We start from the raw sequence: 13,625 nt of genomic DNA, 5'->3' as shown, positions 1-13,625 counted from the left end.
TTTCCATAAAATACAAAGGATGCCATTTTACTTAATTAACTTATTTATTTTAGTATTTATTTTAAGGTATTTTAGAAATCACAGATCTTCTAGTTCTACAGAGATGTAATTGACCTGCAGCTCTCCATGAGTTTAAGGTGTGACCTATGTATATTTCAAATCAATTACTACAATTAAGTTCGTTAACATACATCTCCTCATGTAGTTATAAACTTTTTTCTCCCCCGTGATGAGAACTTTTAGGATCTATTAGCAACGTCCGCATATACTGTATGGTGGTGTTAACTACAGTCCTCACATTGTACATTACATCCCCAGCACTTATTTATCCTATAGCTGGAAGTTTCTGCCCTTTAACCATCTTCCTCCACTCCCCCGCCCCCGCCACTCATAGACATTTCAAATATATGCTACATTTCAGATACACATGTTATGAACCTGAAGAAAAACAACAACAAAAAAATACATAAAATGTCAACATGAAAAACATAGTTCGAACATAGGGGCACCTGGGTGGCTCAGTCAGTTGAGTGTCTGCCTTCAGCTCAGGTCATGATCTCAGGTTCCTGAGACTGAGCCCCACTTCTGTCTCCTTGCTCAGCAAGGAGTCTGCTTCTCCCTCTCCTTCTGCCTTTCCCCCTGCTCCTATTCTCCCTCTCTCTTTCTCTCTCATGCTCACTCGCTCTTTCTCAAATAAATAAATAAAACCTTTAAAATAAACTACTAGCAGATAGAATATGTGTAGCTCAAAATATAAGCTATACTACAAAAGATAGAAGAATACCTAATCTATCTTTAAAAACAAAACAAAACATGATTTTAAAAAAAAAAAAAAAAGCGTCAATTGTTTCATCATTTAAGCCAGAGACAATTTCTGTGCCAAGTTTTCTACCTTCCCAGGTAGATTGTCTGATTGTTTTTAACTGGGTGAGTGGAAAACTGTTGTAAGTTAACTTCCCCATCACATAATCACATCTCTTCTTTGCTGACTGTGAAGAGATCATTGCAAACAGTGCGTTGTCTGTTTTGCAGGACCGCAAGCCTTTTATGGATAGCAAGTGTTTGTTCCAACAAAAGCATCTCCGGTTTGTCTTCTTCTTTACTTAGTCAAATATAGATGAAGATTTGATGCAGAATTACCCAAACCCATTTCAAGGCTGTTAAATATGCATTTGTTAAAATGATAAAATGTTAACATTGTTTTTAAAAGTCTTTGAACTGGGAAAGCATTTATTCTCTCAATAGAAGCCTTGCTTTGTCGACTGGCATGTTCTTGAAGGTGGGAGATGTGTAGAAGAACAATTATCTAATGAGGGCACTAATTTTAGGTCCCAGATTTTAATGCAGCAAATACTGCCTGGTGGTTAAGTGATTTTCATTTCAGATTTTTTTTGAAGATTTTATTTATTTATTTGGCAGACAGAGATCACAAGTAGGCAAAGAGGCAGGCAGAGAGAGAGGGGGAGGCAGGCTCCCTGTTGTGCAGAGAGCTCAAGGTGGGGCTAGATCCCAGAACCCGGAGATCCTGGCCTGAGCCGAAGGCAGAAGCTTAACACACTGAGCCACCCAGGCACCCCTCATTTCAGATTTTTTAAAAGTCCTACTAACAATATTGTGCAATGAAATACCCACATTTTAGTATTTGGAGGGGATTAAATTCTCTGGACTCTGACTTAGGAAACAAAGATGGGCCTCTGCCTGGGGCAGGGTGCATCTCCTCAGACGGGAGGAACGCCTTCCCAGGAGGACGGTCAATGGCCTGAAGGAGGCTTTATGCTGAGGAGAGGGTGGGAGAGAAAACTGCCTGGTGAAATGGGAAAAAAACTAACATGAAGTGTTACAAAATAAGTTTATGAGTTACATGAGTTACAAAATAAGTCCTGCAGACTCGACCAAGACACAAAGCTTACAACGTATCTTCCCCCCTCACCCCCCTACACACACCCTGAGTCTCCCGGTCTCAGGTGTCGGTGGCACAGTCCAGCTGGTCTGGGAAGCTAGTGGTCCCTCCTTGTGCTGGACGCCACAGTCCGGCCTCTGGGGTTCACACCTGTGTCATCACCCTCCTCACCTCCTTGAGAGTAGGTGGGATGTGGGCCTTGCCTCTAACCACAGCTTACAGCCAAGGTGCCCGGATGATTCTATCTTGTAAGAGCGTAGCTCCCGTCTTGCTGAGTCTCTCTCTGTCTCTCCTTTGCTGGCTTGCAGAAGCAAGAGGTCATATTGGGGAGCCCCAACATTTGGAGGTAAAGAATGGCAGGCAGCCTCCAACGGAGGGCAGTCCCTGGCTGACAGCGGGAAACTAAAGCCTTCGGTCCTCCAGGCACAAGGATGTGAATCCTTCCAACCACCTGAGTGAACATGAAAGCAAAATCCTTTCCCAGTCAAGCCTCCACCAAGACCCAAAGGACACTTGGATGGCAGCAGGGGACCCATCCAAGCCGTTCCTGGATTCCTGCCCCACAGAAACTAAGAGAATGCATGTGTGTTTTAAGTCAGTAAGTTTGTGGTAAAGCTGTGTGTTTGTGACAAGGCATAGATACAAAATACACCCTAGTTTTCAGCGAGTCATCAAATTCTGCCCTTTTTTACTTCCTAAGTCCATCCCTTTTTATGTTCTTTTACAGAAAGAACTCGGTCAGACGATCAGCTTGCTTCCTATCTGGTCTCTGTACTTCTGTGTCTCCCCGGTCGAGTGACTGGTTCTTCAAAAACATAAATCCCTTCACATCCTGCCCCCTTTGGAAACCTTTCAGCACCTTCTCCAGAACTGTAGGATGATGTCTAAGCCTTTAGCAGGGCCCAGAAAGGCCCTTGCATTTTCTCCACTCTTATCTCCTTCCACTTCTTGGTGAAAAATTTACCCTCCAGCAATCCTGAAATACTTGCTATCACCTGCCTCCCTCTGCATGCCTCATGTTATTAGTCACCTCCCTGGAATTTCCCCAGAATGTTCCTTCTCACTGGAATGTTCTTTCTCTCCCAGAGAATCAACACACTGAATTATATCACAATTACCCACTTGTGGATTGTTCTGTACTCTAGAGTCTTTGTTTCTGTGGACCAGAGACTAAGCTTTGTACTGTGGTCCTAGCAGAGAGTCTGACGCATCATGGATAGTCAACGAACGTTCTCTGAATAGAGGACCTGAACATAACCAAGAAAGGTGCTGAAGAACTTGATTTATGCCATGGTACTGGAGATAGAGCATGGTTCTTAGTGGAAGGTCCTAGAACATGGGAGTGCATGATGTCATGGACTTGAACTGTTGTTGCACTCAGCTGCTGAGTCATCTATGCATTGTCTGATTTTGTAGCAGAGACAGAAGCAGTCCTGGCACTCAAGTTGTTCAGAATCTAGTGGCCACAGAGATTAGAAAGAAAGAAAAAGGGCGCTAGGGTGGCTGAGCCGCTTAAACGTCTGCCTTCTAGGCACCTGCGTTGGGCTCAGGTCTGGATCCCAGCATCCTGGGATTGAGTCCGGCATTAGGCTCCCTGCTCCTCTCCCTCTCCCCCCGTCCCCCTGCTTGCACTCTCTCTATCCCTAGCTATTTCTCCCTCTGAAATAAATAAATAAAATCTTTGGAAGGAGGGGGAGAGAGAGAGGACAAGAAAGAGAGAGGGAGAAAGGGAGGAGGAAAGAAAAGGAAGGAAGGAAGGAAGGAAAAGAAAAGAGAAAAAAGAAAAGAAAAAAGAAAAAGAAGAAAGAGGAAAGAAAATTCAGCAATTATGATCCATAATTGAGGTTTGCCCCGATGGGTGCCCAAGTCTTCTGGGGGGGGGGGGGGTTCGAGAGTAGTTAAGAGAGCTTTTCGGGATGAGGTGATTCCTGAGCTAAGCCTTGAAGGATCGTGACTTTTTGGCAAGTTGAGGGAGGGAGGGAGGGATGAGAGGAGCCAGAGATGGGCCCATTTCACAGAACAGAGGCATTCAGGGGTAAGGCAGTGGGGAGATGCAGGTGGTCTGGTAAGGCCGGAGGACAGGGGACTGGAGAGCGTGGCGAGGGGTGATGCAGGAAGTGAGCCTGAGGAATCAGGACTTGATGTGGAAGACATCCAGGAAGCATTGCAGAATTCTCAGCAGTTTTCGTGACATGCATGGATTTGCCACCTTGAAAGATAAATATTATTGCAGTGTTTATGATGCGTGATAAGTAATACCGCTCTTCCCCACCCAGGTTGTGGACAAGTTGAAAAAGAAAGTCAGGGCGCCGGCAGATGGAGATCATCTGCTTTCCTGAGAAAGCTGCCTGCCTAGCACTAACTCTCAGGGCTTGGCAGACTTGACTCCATCAGAGGTCAGCACTGGGCTGGGCGCGTCTCTTCCTGCCGGGACAGAGCACGCATTCCTGCAGTGTTGGCCCCAGAGAGAAAGGGGGGGGGGTTAAGGGGATGCCCCAAATGTGACCAAGTTTCCTCTTCCAGGGTCAGAACTCAGTGGACAGTGTCACTTCACATGGAAAGAAACAAGATTTCCTGGAGTTTTCTTTCCTCCTTTTTTTTTTTTTTTTTTAAATACATTGAACTTCATCATTTAGCACATGATCCGTTAGCTGTGTATCTGAGCCCTGGGGAGAAGAAAACTCTGCTCCCACCTTTATGATGCAACCCTCCCACTACCCAGCCCTTCTCTGGGGATCCTGATGCTGGTGCCTTGGGAGAATTGGCACTCCAGTTAGAGGAGTGCATGATTTGCCTTGAACAACAAAGTTACTCTGTATCTAATACTAAGAACTCACTTTCTGGTCTGTTTCTCACCCCAGATTATATCCAGCTGTGTTGTTCAATATTGTTGATCAAGAGGTTTTGCCTGCGGGAACAAATGGCATCATAAAATTATTCTAATACTACAAAGCCAATGGTTATGCCAGAAGTTTGAATACCAACTCCTCCTGACTTTTAAATACTGAAGGAAAAATTAAAATACAAATATTAATTCTTCTTGCGGGGCCAAAGGAATTAAAATTCAAAATAAAGTTTTCTTGCTATTGTGAATGAAGGGACCAGAGATGTGCTTCTGCCTGATGCCTTTGCCTGCATCAGAGGCAGCTCTAGGTGGCACAGTGTGGTCAGGAAATGGGTTTCATGGTGGGAGGGCTGAGCAGACACATCAGCGTGTCAAGCCTTGTGGGAACCAGCTTCCCTGCTGCGGGGGGTGGGGGGGGTGATGCTATGGAGACATGAGAGGCTGTAATGAATGTCATGGTGTTGGGTTGGAACTCGAGGTATCGGTATGAGTTTATGGTATTTAGATGTAGATATTATATTAGTCAGGATTCTCTAGAGAAACAGAACTAGTGTGTATAGAGAGCAGGAGAGAGGAAAAGACAGACACTGATTTCAAGGCATTGGCTCTCACCATGGTGGGGGCCTGGCAAGCTTGAAATCTGCAAGGTAGACCAGCAGACCAGAGATCCTGGGAAGCGTTGATGTTGCAGCTCAAATCTGAACCAGTCTGCTGACAAAATTCCCTCTCGTTCCCGGACCTCAGTCTTTGTCCAAACACCTTCAAGTAATGGGATGAGGCCCACTGATGTTATGGAGGGTGATCTGCTTTACTTGGTCTATCGATTTTAATAATCTCACCAAAGGAAAAAAAAAATATTTCCACAGCAACATCTGAACTGGTGTTTGGTCAAATTTCTGGTCCTTGGAAGGAAAGCCAGTTTCAGCTGCTCTCCTCCATCACAGGACGCCATGTCCAAGGGAGGCCACAGCTGGGAAGGGCAGGAATCTTGATGGGTAAGAGGAGGCTGGACTGAGATATGGGGCATTTTATTCATTCACTTATTCAATCTTTCATTTATGGCTTTTGCTTTCTTCCTATCTTTCTTTCCTTTATCCAGTTTTGTTGTTGCTATTTAAGAGTTAAAAAAAAAAAAAAAAGCTGTGGCATTTTCCTGAGGGTTCTTGTAAGAGGTAAGAAACACGAGACGGGAGACCAGATTTGAGGGGTGGTGAAGAAAAACACAAGGGCCTTCCGCTTCATCCCCTCGTGAGTCCAGCTCATTCGATAAACATTGGTCGAACATCAGAAACATTCCTGGAGGTGAAGAGACATGAATCCAATGTGTTTGGGTCTTACAGTTATTTTATGAAATGTCAGAAGTAAAACTTCTTGTTCTTCCAAGGAACGGCATGACCCTCCCTGCCCTGAAGTCCAGAGGGACCGAGCCCTCCCTAAAGTCAGGCTCGCTCATGTTACAGTGGTGAGGACTCGGCCAGCTTGTCGGAAGCATCTTTATTTTGGTGACTCTTAAAAGTAAAATAGGGGCGCCTGGGTGGCTTAGTTGGTTAAACGTCTGACTCTTGGTTTCAGCTCAGGTCATGATCCCAGGGTCTGAGATTGAATCCCGTGTGAGGCTCTGCCCAGTGAGGAGCCTGCTTGAGATTCTCTCCCTCCCTCTCTCTCTGCCCCTCCCCCTCCCACTCTCTCTCTTAAAAAATAAATGAATAAATAAGTCTTTAAAAGTAAAATCCGGGGCGCCTGGGTGGCTCAGTGGGTTAAGCCTCTGCCTTCTTCGGCTCAGGTCATGATCCCAGAGTCCTGGGATTGAGCCCCGCATCGGACTTTCCACTGAGCAGGGAGCCTGCTTCCTCCTCTCTCTCTGCCTGCCTCTCTGCCTCCTTGTGATCTCTCTGCCAAATAAATAAATAAAATCCTTAAAAAAATGTAAAATCCATCATCTTCAGAACATAAAAAATTAGTGAATAAGCAAATAATAGATGAAGTGACCCAAGAGGAGTGTTGACAAGATACAGAAAGACCACAACAGTGGAAGGCAGGTGGGCAGGTGGGGTGCTAAGGCTTCCCAGGGCCAGTGGCATCTGGGTTTGAATGACAAGACGGAACAGAAGTCAAATGCTAGAGGCTAACACAGGGAGCTGACTGTATTGTAGATACAAAATGGTTTAGGAGCATTGTCTTATTTAATTCTCAGAGCCCTTTAGGTACTTCTATTAATCCCATTTTACAGATAGTAAGACTGAGGCCCAAGGCTAAGTGAGAGCTGGTTTGCCAACACAGGCCATCCTGCTCTACACGGTTAACCCTGTTCTTTGACGTCACTCCATTTAAAAAGCTGGAACTGTCATGTGGATTGTTTTACTTTCACTCTTCCCCACTGTACTGCAGATTCATATGCTGATTTTTACCGTAGTGTGATGTAGGTCCTGTCAGTGTTCTGCTCCTAGCTTGACTCTCAGATCTCCATTAGTCTCGTACTCTCCTCAGCTGACCAGTGCTCATCATATATTAGGGAACAATTTTAGTTCATAACTCTAACTCTGAAATAGAATATTAGGTGTATTAGCAGATGTGACTAGGTTTACTGTGTTCCTTGTATGTGCATGTGCTCAAATACATTAGCAGTGAACACTTAAAAACAGAATCAGGCTGTAATTCTCAAAACAGTTCAAAATGGACAACATGATTTTTACACTTCAGGGTTGAAAATGAGAGTTTTATATGCTGGAAGTAAGGGAGTAACAGCGTTCATTTTGGAAGCCTTTCTTCCCTGTCTGGTGCTGTGACCTGGTTCTGCAGAGCACTGAGTGCAAACGGGGAAGCACTTCTATACGAGCAAATGGAAATAGGAAAACTAATCTGTAAAACTACTAAAGAGGTCAATGGAAGTTCTAAAACTATTTTGAGTTCTCAGTAAAAGGGCATATAATTAGAATTAAGTATTTTCAAAACATATAGCATAAATAATATATGAAAAAAAATCACTTTGAATGGTGATCAAAACGTTTTGATTCAGGGGTGCCTGGCTGGCTCCGTTGGTGAAGCGTCTGTCCTCGGCTCAGGTCCTGATCCCAGGGTCCCGGGATGGAGCCCCTCTTCTGGCTCCCTGCTTTAGCAGGGAGTCTGCTTCTCCCTCTCCCTCTGCCCCTTCCCCTCCCCCTCTGCTCATGCTCTGTCTCTTGCTTTTTCTGTCTCAAATAAGTAAATAAATTTTTTTAAAAATAAAAAATAAATTTAAAAAGGCTGTGAAACATACTCATTAAACAAAAATAAAATACTGTGTTCATATATTGTCATAGTAAGACTCTGAAAATATACAATGATTCAGGGAATGTAGTAAAACAAACACCCTCATCCTCAAGGTGGAATATAAACCATACAATCTTTTGAAAATAAATTTGTAAAGTGAATCAAGACCATTAAAACATTTGCATGCTCTGGCCAGGAATTCTACTTCTAAGGACCTATGCCAAGGAAAAAGATCAGAAATGTGGACAGAGGTGTAGGTATAAAGACACAGTATGGTGAAGAACTTAAAAAAAAAAAAAAAAAATATATATATATATATATACACACACACACACACACACACACACACACACACACACATATACACGCACACACATATATAATTATAATTATATAAATAATGGCATTTCTATAGAGCAGAATGTGGTATAACTATCAGTAATTACACTTATGTAAAATGTTAATGGCTTGGGGCATGCTCATGATATAAGGTAAAATGAATTAAATCTTTTTTTAAAAGAGAGAGAGAGAGAGAGGGTGAGTAGGGGAGGGGCAGAGGAAGAGGGAGAAGGAATGCCAGGCAGGCTCTGTGCCCCGTACAGAGCCCGATGTGGGACTCGATCTCACCACCCTGAGATTATGACCTGAGTAGAAATCAAGAGTCAGACACTTAACAGACTGAGCCAAATTAATTAAATGTGAAATGAATTAAAATAGAGACAATGCCAAACGTGATATACAGTATCAACTAATATACAAATTCATTTAAAACCAATTTGAGAGAGTATTTTTTTCATTTAATTTCTATTTGATCAGTGTTATCAAAAAGCAGTTTATCCAATTTCTTTTAAGAAAAAAATAACTTTTTTTTCCATGTGGAGAGAACTGAATGATGTGTTAGAATTACATTATTTTAGAATGGCTATGCATATAGACCCTGAAGATTACTTTCTTCCACGTAGTGGTTCATTATCCACAAACTTTACATGGGGAAAAAAATTCTATTTTAATGCATCTTCCTCTGCTTTGGTCTCAGTTTCCTAAGTTTTCAAATGAAGCCTAGTCTGTCTAGATTAATGGTCTGCAAAACTTTTCTGTGGAAAAAAGGAAAGATATGGTACTTGTCTCTACATCTCCATATTAAAGCACTGGGGGAATTAGTTGCACGTTGAAGCTTACTTCTGTTTTTACATATTCAAATTTTTGTTATCTTCCTTTCTAGGGCAAGAGCCAAGTAGGACATTCACAACCATGCTGTAAATTTACAATTAAGGTTTACTGTGATTATTTGCGTGGCCCATGCAGTTAGAGGACCCCATTGTGCTTTGTGTTTTATAGGAGCATAATGTGCTATATTCTGTGGCACTTTAGCTTATCATTCAATATAAATATAGTTATTTCCTGAAAATTGTGTGCAAGTTACAAAAATCAAATAACTTACAAGACTGTTGCTTAAATAAAACATGAACTAGTTTCTGATGGTGCTTGCTTAGTGTCTGATTTTTAATCCTGCTTTTCCCCCCAGCAATTCTTTGAGGTGGAAGAAGAGGCCTTTGTGCATGAATCAACTAGTATCAAAATGAGTGTTTTGTTAAAAAAACTGAAGGAAAGAGAAGAAGTTATTAAGGAATTAAGAGAAGAACTAGACCAATATGAAGAGTCTAGACTTCAAAAATTTGTAAGTTTCAAAGCAATGAATAATTTACTTTAATATATATATACATAAAGTTATAACTTTCCAAAAGCTTGGGTTAAGAGTAAAGGAAATACAAGTGGTCTATCTTGGGTATCTCTCCACAACATCAGCCACTCCAACCCTTTTCTCCTCAAGACATAGTCTAGAAAACCCATCATCATTAATAGGAGCCATACAATTGTTCTCAATTTTTATTTATAATAGAAATAAAATAACCTATTTCCCACTGTAGAAATTGTCCTACTCTAGAAGAGCACGTAGACTTTTGTTTTAATTTTGAAGACTCCAGCCCCGTTTTGCTGTTTAGTGATCTCTCCATGTCAGAGGCTTCCAGGAAGCACCATAGAACAGGAGGACCTTCAAGGAACATTCTTGAAAGGTTTTCCCCTAATTCTCCTGCTTCAGAGGAAGCCAGAAGGTGGGTTACTACTTGGACGAAAGGACTGGTGGGAACAGAAATGGAAGGAGAGGGCAAGGAGAGGCTTAACTCCTGTCAAGGAGGAGAATTTTAAGGGCTCTGGAAAGTGTGGACGCTGAAGGTGAATTTATTTTAATCTCAAGTCAGCTTTGAGCCACTGGCTGTGGCCCAGCCACAGTTCAGAACCACAGAAGAGTCTTTATTATTAGATTCTAAGAGCAAGAAGCTGATTGAGTCAGAGAGGCTAGAAGAGAGGCCAGAAGAATAACAGTCTTTGGAAAGCCAACTGGTAGGCACCACATGCCTCATCAGTGGTATCTCTTCTCATCTCCTGGCTCAGTTTACGTAGAAGGAAGCAGAGATGGAGTGATTAAGTGACTCTTCCCAGGCACACAGCTAGCACATGGTGAAGATCACATGGGAACCAGGTCCCAGCTGACCTGATGCCCACAAAAGGATGTGGAGCTCTATGCTCTACAGTAAGATGTCAAGGTTGTGATTTTCCAAATTAACTAGTTGGTAGGTATATATAAAATAGACTCTAATAGTATTATAATGTATGCATATATTATTACAGGTATATACATATCCATATAAATATTGACACATGCATAGATATGCACAGAAAAGTCTGAAGAATTAAACATCCAAATGTCAACACTAGGAAAAAACACGTACACGTTGCCCGTCCCTTTAAGAACAATCCATAGTTTACCTAAATCTCACGCTAGTAATCTTATTTACAACTCCAAGTTTAGAAGAGATAAGGAATTGCACTTGTCTCAACCTGAAGGATTTTGTTTACTAATTGGTGAAGAAGTGTTTACTTTGTATAACCTATTAGAATTGTTTATATTCTTAAAAAAAGAAAACCCTGAGTATCTCCTAAGTAATATAATATTGTGTCAGTAGCATAGATCTAATAAAATTAAATATTAATTCTTTTTACATGTTCTGATTGCTATGGAAGAGGCATTTCCAGTTTTTGCACTTACTTTAACCTTTTCCTGGGTCTAAATCCAGCCTTATGTTTTGGAGACAATAATTTAATAGAAAGGACTAAAACAGCTATAATAGTTTTTGGCTTTTAATCCTGTCTTGGTCAAAGATATCCAGCCCAGATGGGCAGGGTGATGTTGGTCCATTTATTTCCCATTTTTGAAGTGTGCAGGTACCCGCCTAGCTAAAAGAGATATTTGTGAGAAGGATACCTGTTGTACTGAATGTGAATTACTTTGAGGGCTTTGAGGAAAGCTGAGTATGTAAATCCTAGTTATCATTATGAAGAAATAACACAAGTCCTGTGACCATCTAGTTTACATTCCATGAAATGCTCTGAACAGACCTCAAACCTCAGGACCTGTTCAGCCCAACTGATGTCCCGACACTAACCCACGAGGTCCGTCTTGTAATGCTTATATCTCTAAGTATCCTCAACCTGGCCATTGTTTTCTCTGACATCCTCTCTCTGAGGATGAAGATGGGTAGTGGCTTCGCGAGGACAAGGAGGTGGGGGGGGGGCCTCCATGCTGCTCTAGTATCAGTAGGGTGTTCCCTGGCTCAAGAGGGCATCCTGAACACCCTGGTCATTCCACTATAATTTGTCCCCAGGGAGACCACATCACAATTTCTGTAAACCCTAAGATCTGAGGGAGTTGAGATACTCCTGATTAAATAGGAGTATACATTTCTCCCAGCTCCCGGGGACCCCAATAAAATGTGTGGTGCCAGTCTCCCTCCTTGATTAAGGGCAAGGTAGAGCGGTCTGGGACTGGTGTGCATTTCAGGAACATGGACATGAAGGCCGCAAAACAGATCATGAGTTATACAAAGTAAACTTATGGAGGATACTTTTTTTTTTTTTTTTTAATCCTCTAAGATTTCCTAAAACTCCACGCCATGGAGGTTCTGGAAGAGATCTTTTTTAATTTGAATTTTCATCTTATACAACTGCTCCCTCTGGTGGTTAAAAAAAAAAAGCTTGACCCATCAAGCATCTATTAGATTTGGAAATCCAATTCGGAGAGCGAATTGGAGAACTTCAAAGTTGCGGTGGAGAGAACTTGAAACCACTCGAAATAAGAGAGCTGAATAAGCAGTGGGGAAACCCTCTAGTTCATTCTTACCGACAGTCCCAATTACATGAATAGCTTTACAGTTAATAGGTAGTCACAATCTCTCTCTCTAGAATGGTTTTTGAGAAAAATCTGATGAGAATGTGATCGCAAGGGGAAACTTTAATAGACAGAGAGCTGAAATCAGATTTATAACAAAATGGAAATCAGGAAAGGAAGCTCTTCAAGCTATAGAGCTATATATATAGCTCTCCAGGCTTGATGTCGAATATCCCTCCCGAGCACCGTCACTCAAGGACTGAGCGTCGTTTCCAGTTCAGTTCTGTAGGAAACCATCGTGAAGTACCCACCTGTCTGCGGCTCTCTGGTTGCGGTGCTGTGCGGTGATCAGTCTCCTGGAGGCTCGCTCCCCGAGGCTGGCCTGTCAGAGCGCATGCGCCCGGGTGCACGTCTCTGCCCGCACACGTGCCCATGCATTTTAATAGCGATCGGAGTTGTCCGTTTTGAAAAGACTTCATTTTTTCCCCCTTACCCTCCCATAAATGACCTGGGCAACCATCACCCTCCTCCCCGCCCCACCCCCCAGAAGGGAACGTAACTGCTTGTTGCTGACAGCTCTGAAACAGAGCTGTCCGTCAAGAGTGGCGGCTCTGCAGGGCTGCACCGCCCCAGTGCGCCACTTGCCTGGCTGTCACTCACTGGGAGAGCACCTGCTCCTCTCCACGACTGTCAGGCAGCGTGGGCACGCATCAGAAGCCTACTGCACGCCCCAGCAGCAAATTGAGATGTCCAAGAGCCGGGGAGCCTGCGGAATTGCGATACCAATAAGGCAGAAGGGAGACTGCTGAGAGGCACATGCGGGCTCTGCACAGAGCTCCTCGACCTTTATTGTGCCGGTGGATCCCCCGCGGCTGCGGTGAAGACAAGGGTTCTGCCAGTGGGTCTGGGCTGGGGCCTGAGAGGCTGCGTTTCCCATACGCTCCTGGGTGAGGCCGGGGCTGTGGACCACACTTTGAGTAACAAGGCTCTACAGTACACCAAGCATTCCTAAATGATTCTTTTGGGACCTGTTTAGGATTCCGAAACCAGGGAACAGGGATCATGCCCGTCTGGTGAATGGCGCCGAAGTCACCGCCAGAAATTCAAAATTCCAGAACGGTCGTGGATCCCACACGATCTCTCTGCAGCTACAATGCCGCTTTAAATAGCTACATGCAGTTAACCACCTTTTAATGATCTCCCTCCTTTTTAACCTCAGTTTATTAATGCAGTTTATTTTAGAGAAGTCTCATGGTTTAAATAAGCCAAAAACTAGTGGTGTTGGGCAGATGGTAGAAGGAACACCACCACAAAACCTGCCACTCAGAGTGTAACAGATGACCGTGGCAGCCCAGAACTATCCCTTTGTTCATTTTGCTAATGAGTGTCCTCATTGCTGGGGG

General features: G+C 43.2%; 1 protein-coding gene across 1 annotated transcript in view; it reads left to right on the top strand.

Moving 5' to 3' along the window:
• The window catches only part of C6H10orf67 (chromosome 6 C10orf67 homolog), a 146,880-nt gene that overhangs the window by 42,795 nt on the left and 90,460 nt on the right, over positions 1–13,625 (top strand). The window contains exon 5 of the mRNA XM_032349620.1: positions 9,520–9,672. Within this exon, the coding sequence (XP_032205511.1) occupies positions 9,520–9,672 (153 nt within the window). The remainder of the gene's footprint in view (positions 1–9,519; positions 9,673–13,625) is intronic.

The sequence above is a fragment of the Mustela erminea genome, chromosome 6 (genome assembly GCF_009829155.1).
Source record: "Mustela erminea isolate mMusErm1 chromosome 6, mMusErm1.Pri, whole genome shotgun sequence".
NCBI classification, from domain to species: domain Eukaryota; kingdom Metazoa; phylum Chordata; class Mammalia; order Carnivora; family Mustelidae; genus Mustela; species Mustela erminea.
This window is presented reverse-complemented; position numbering and strand designations above follow the sequence as displayed.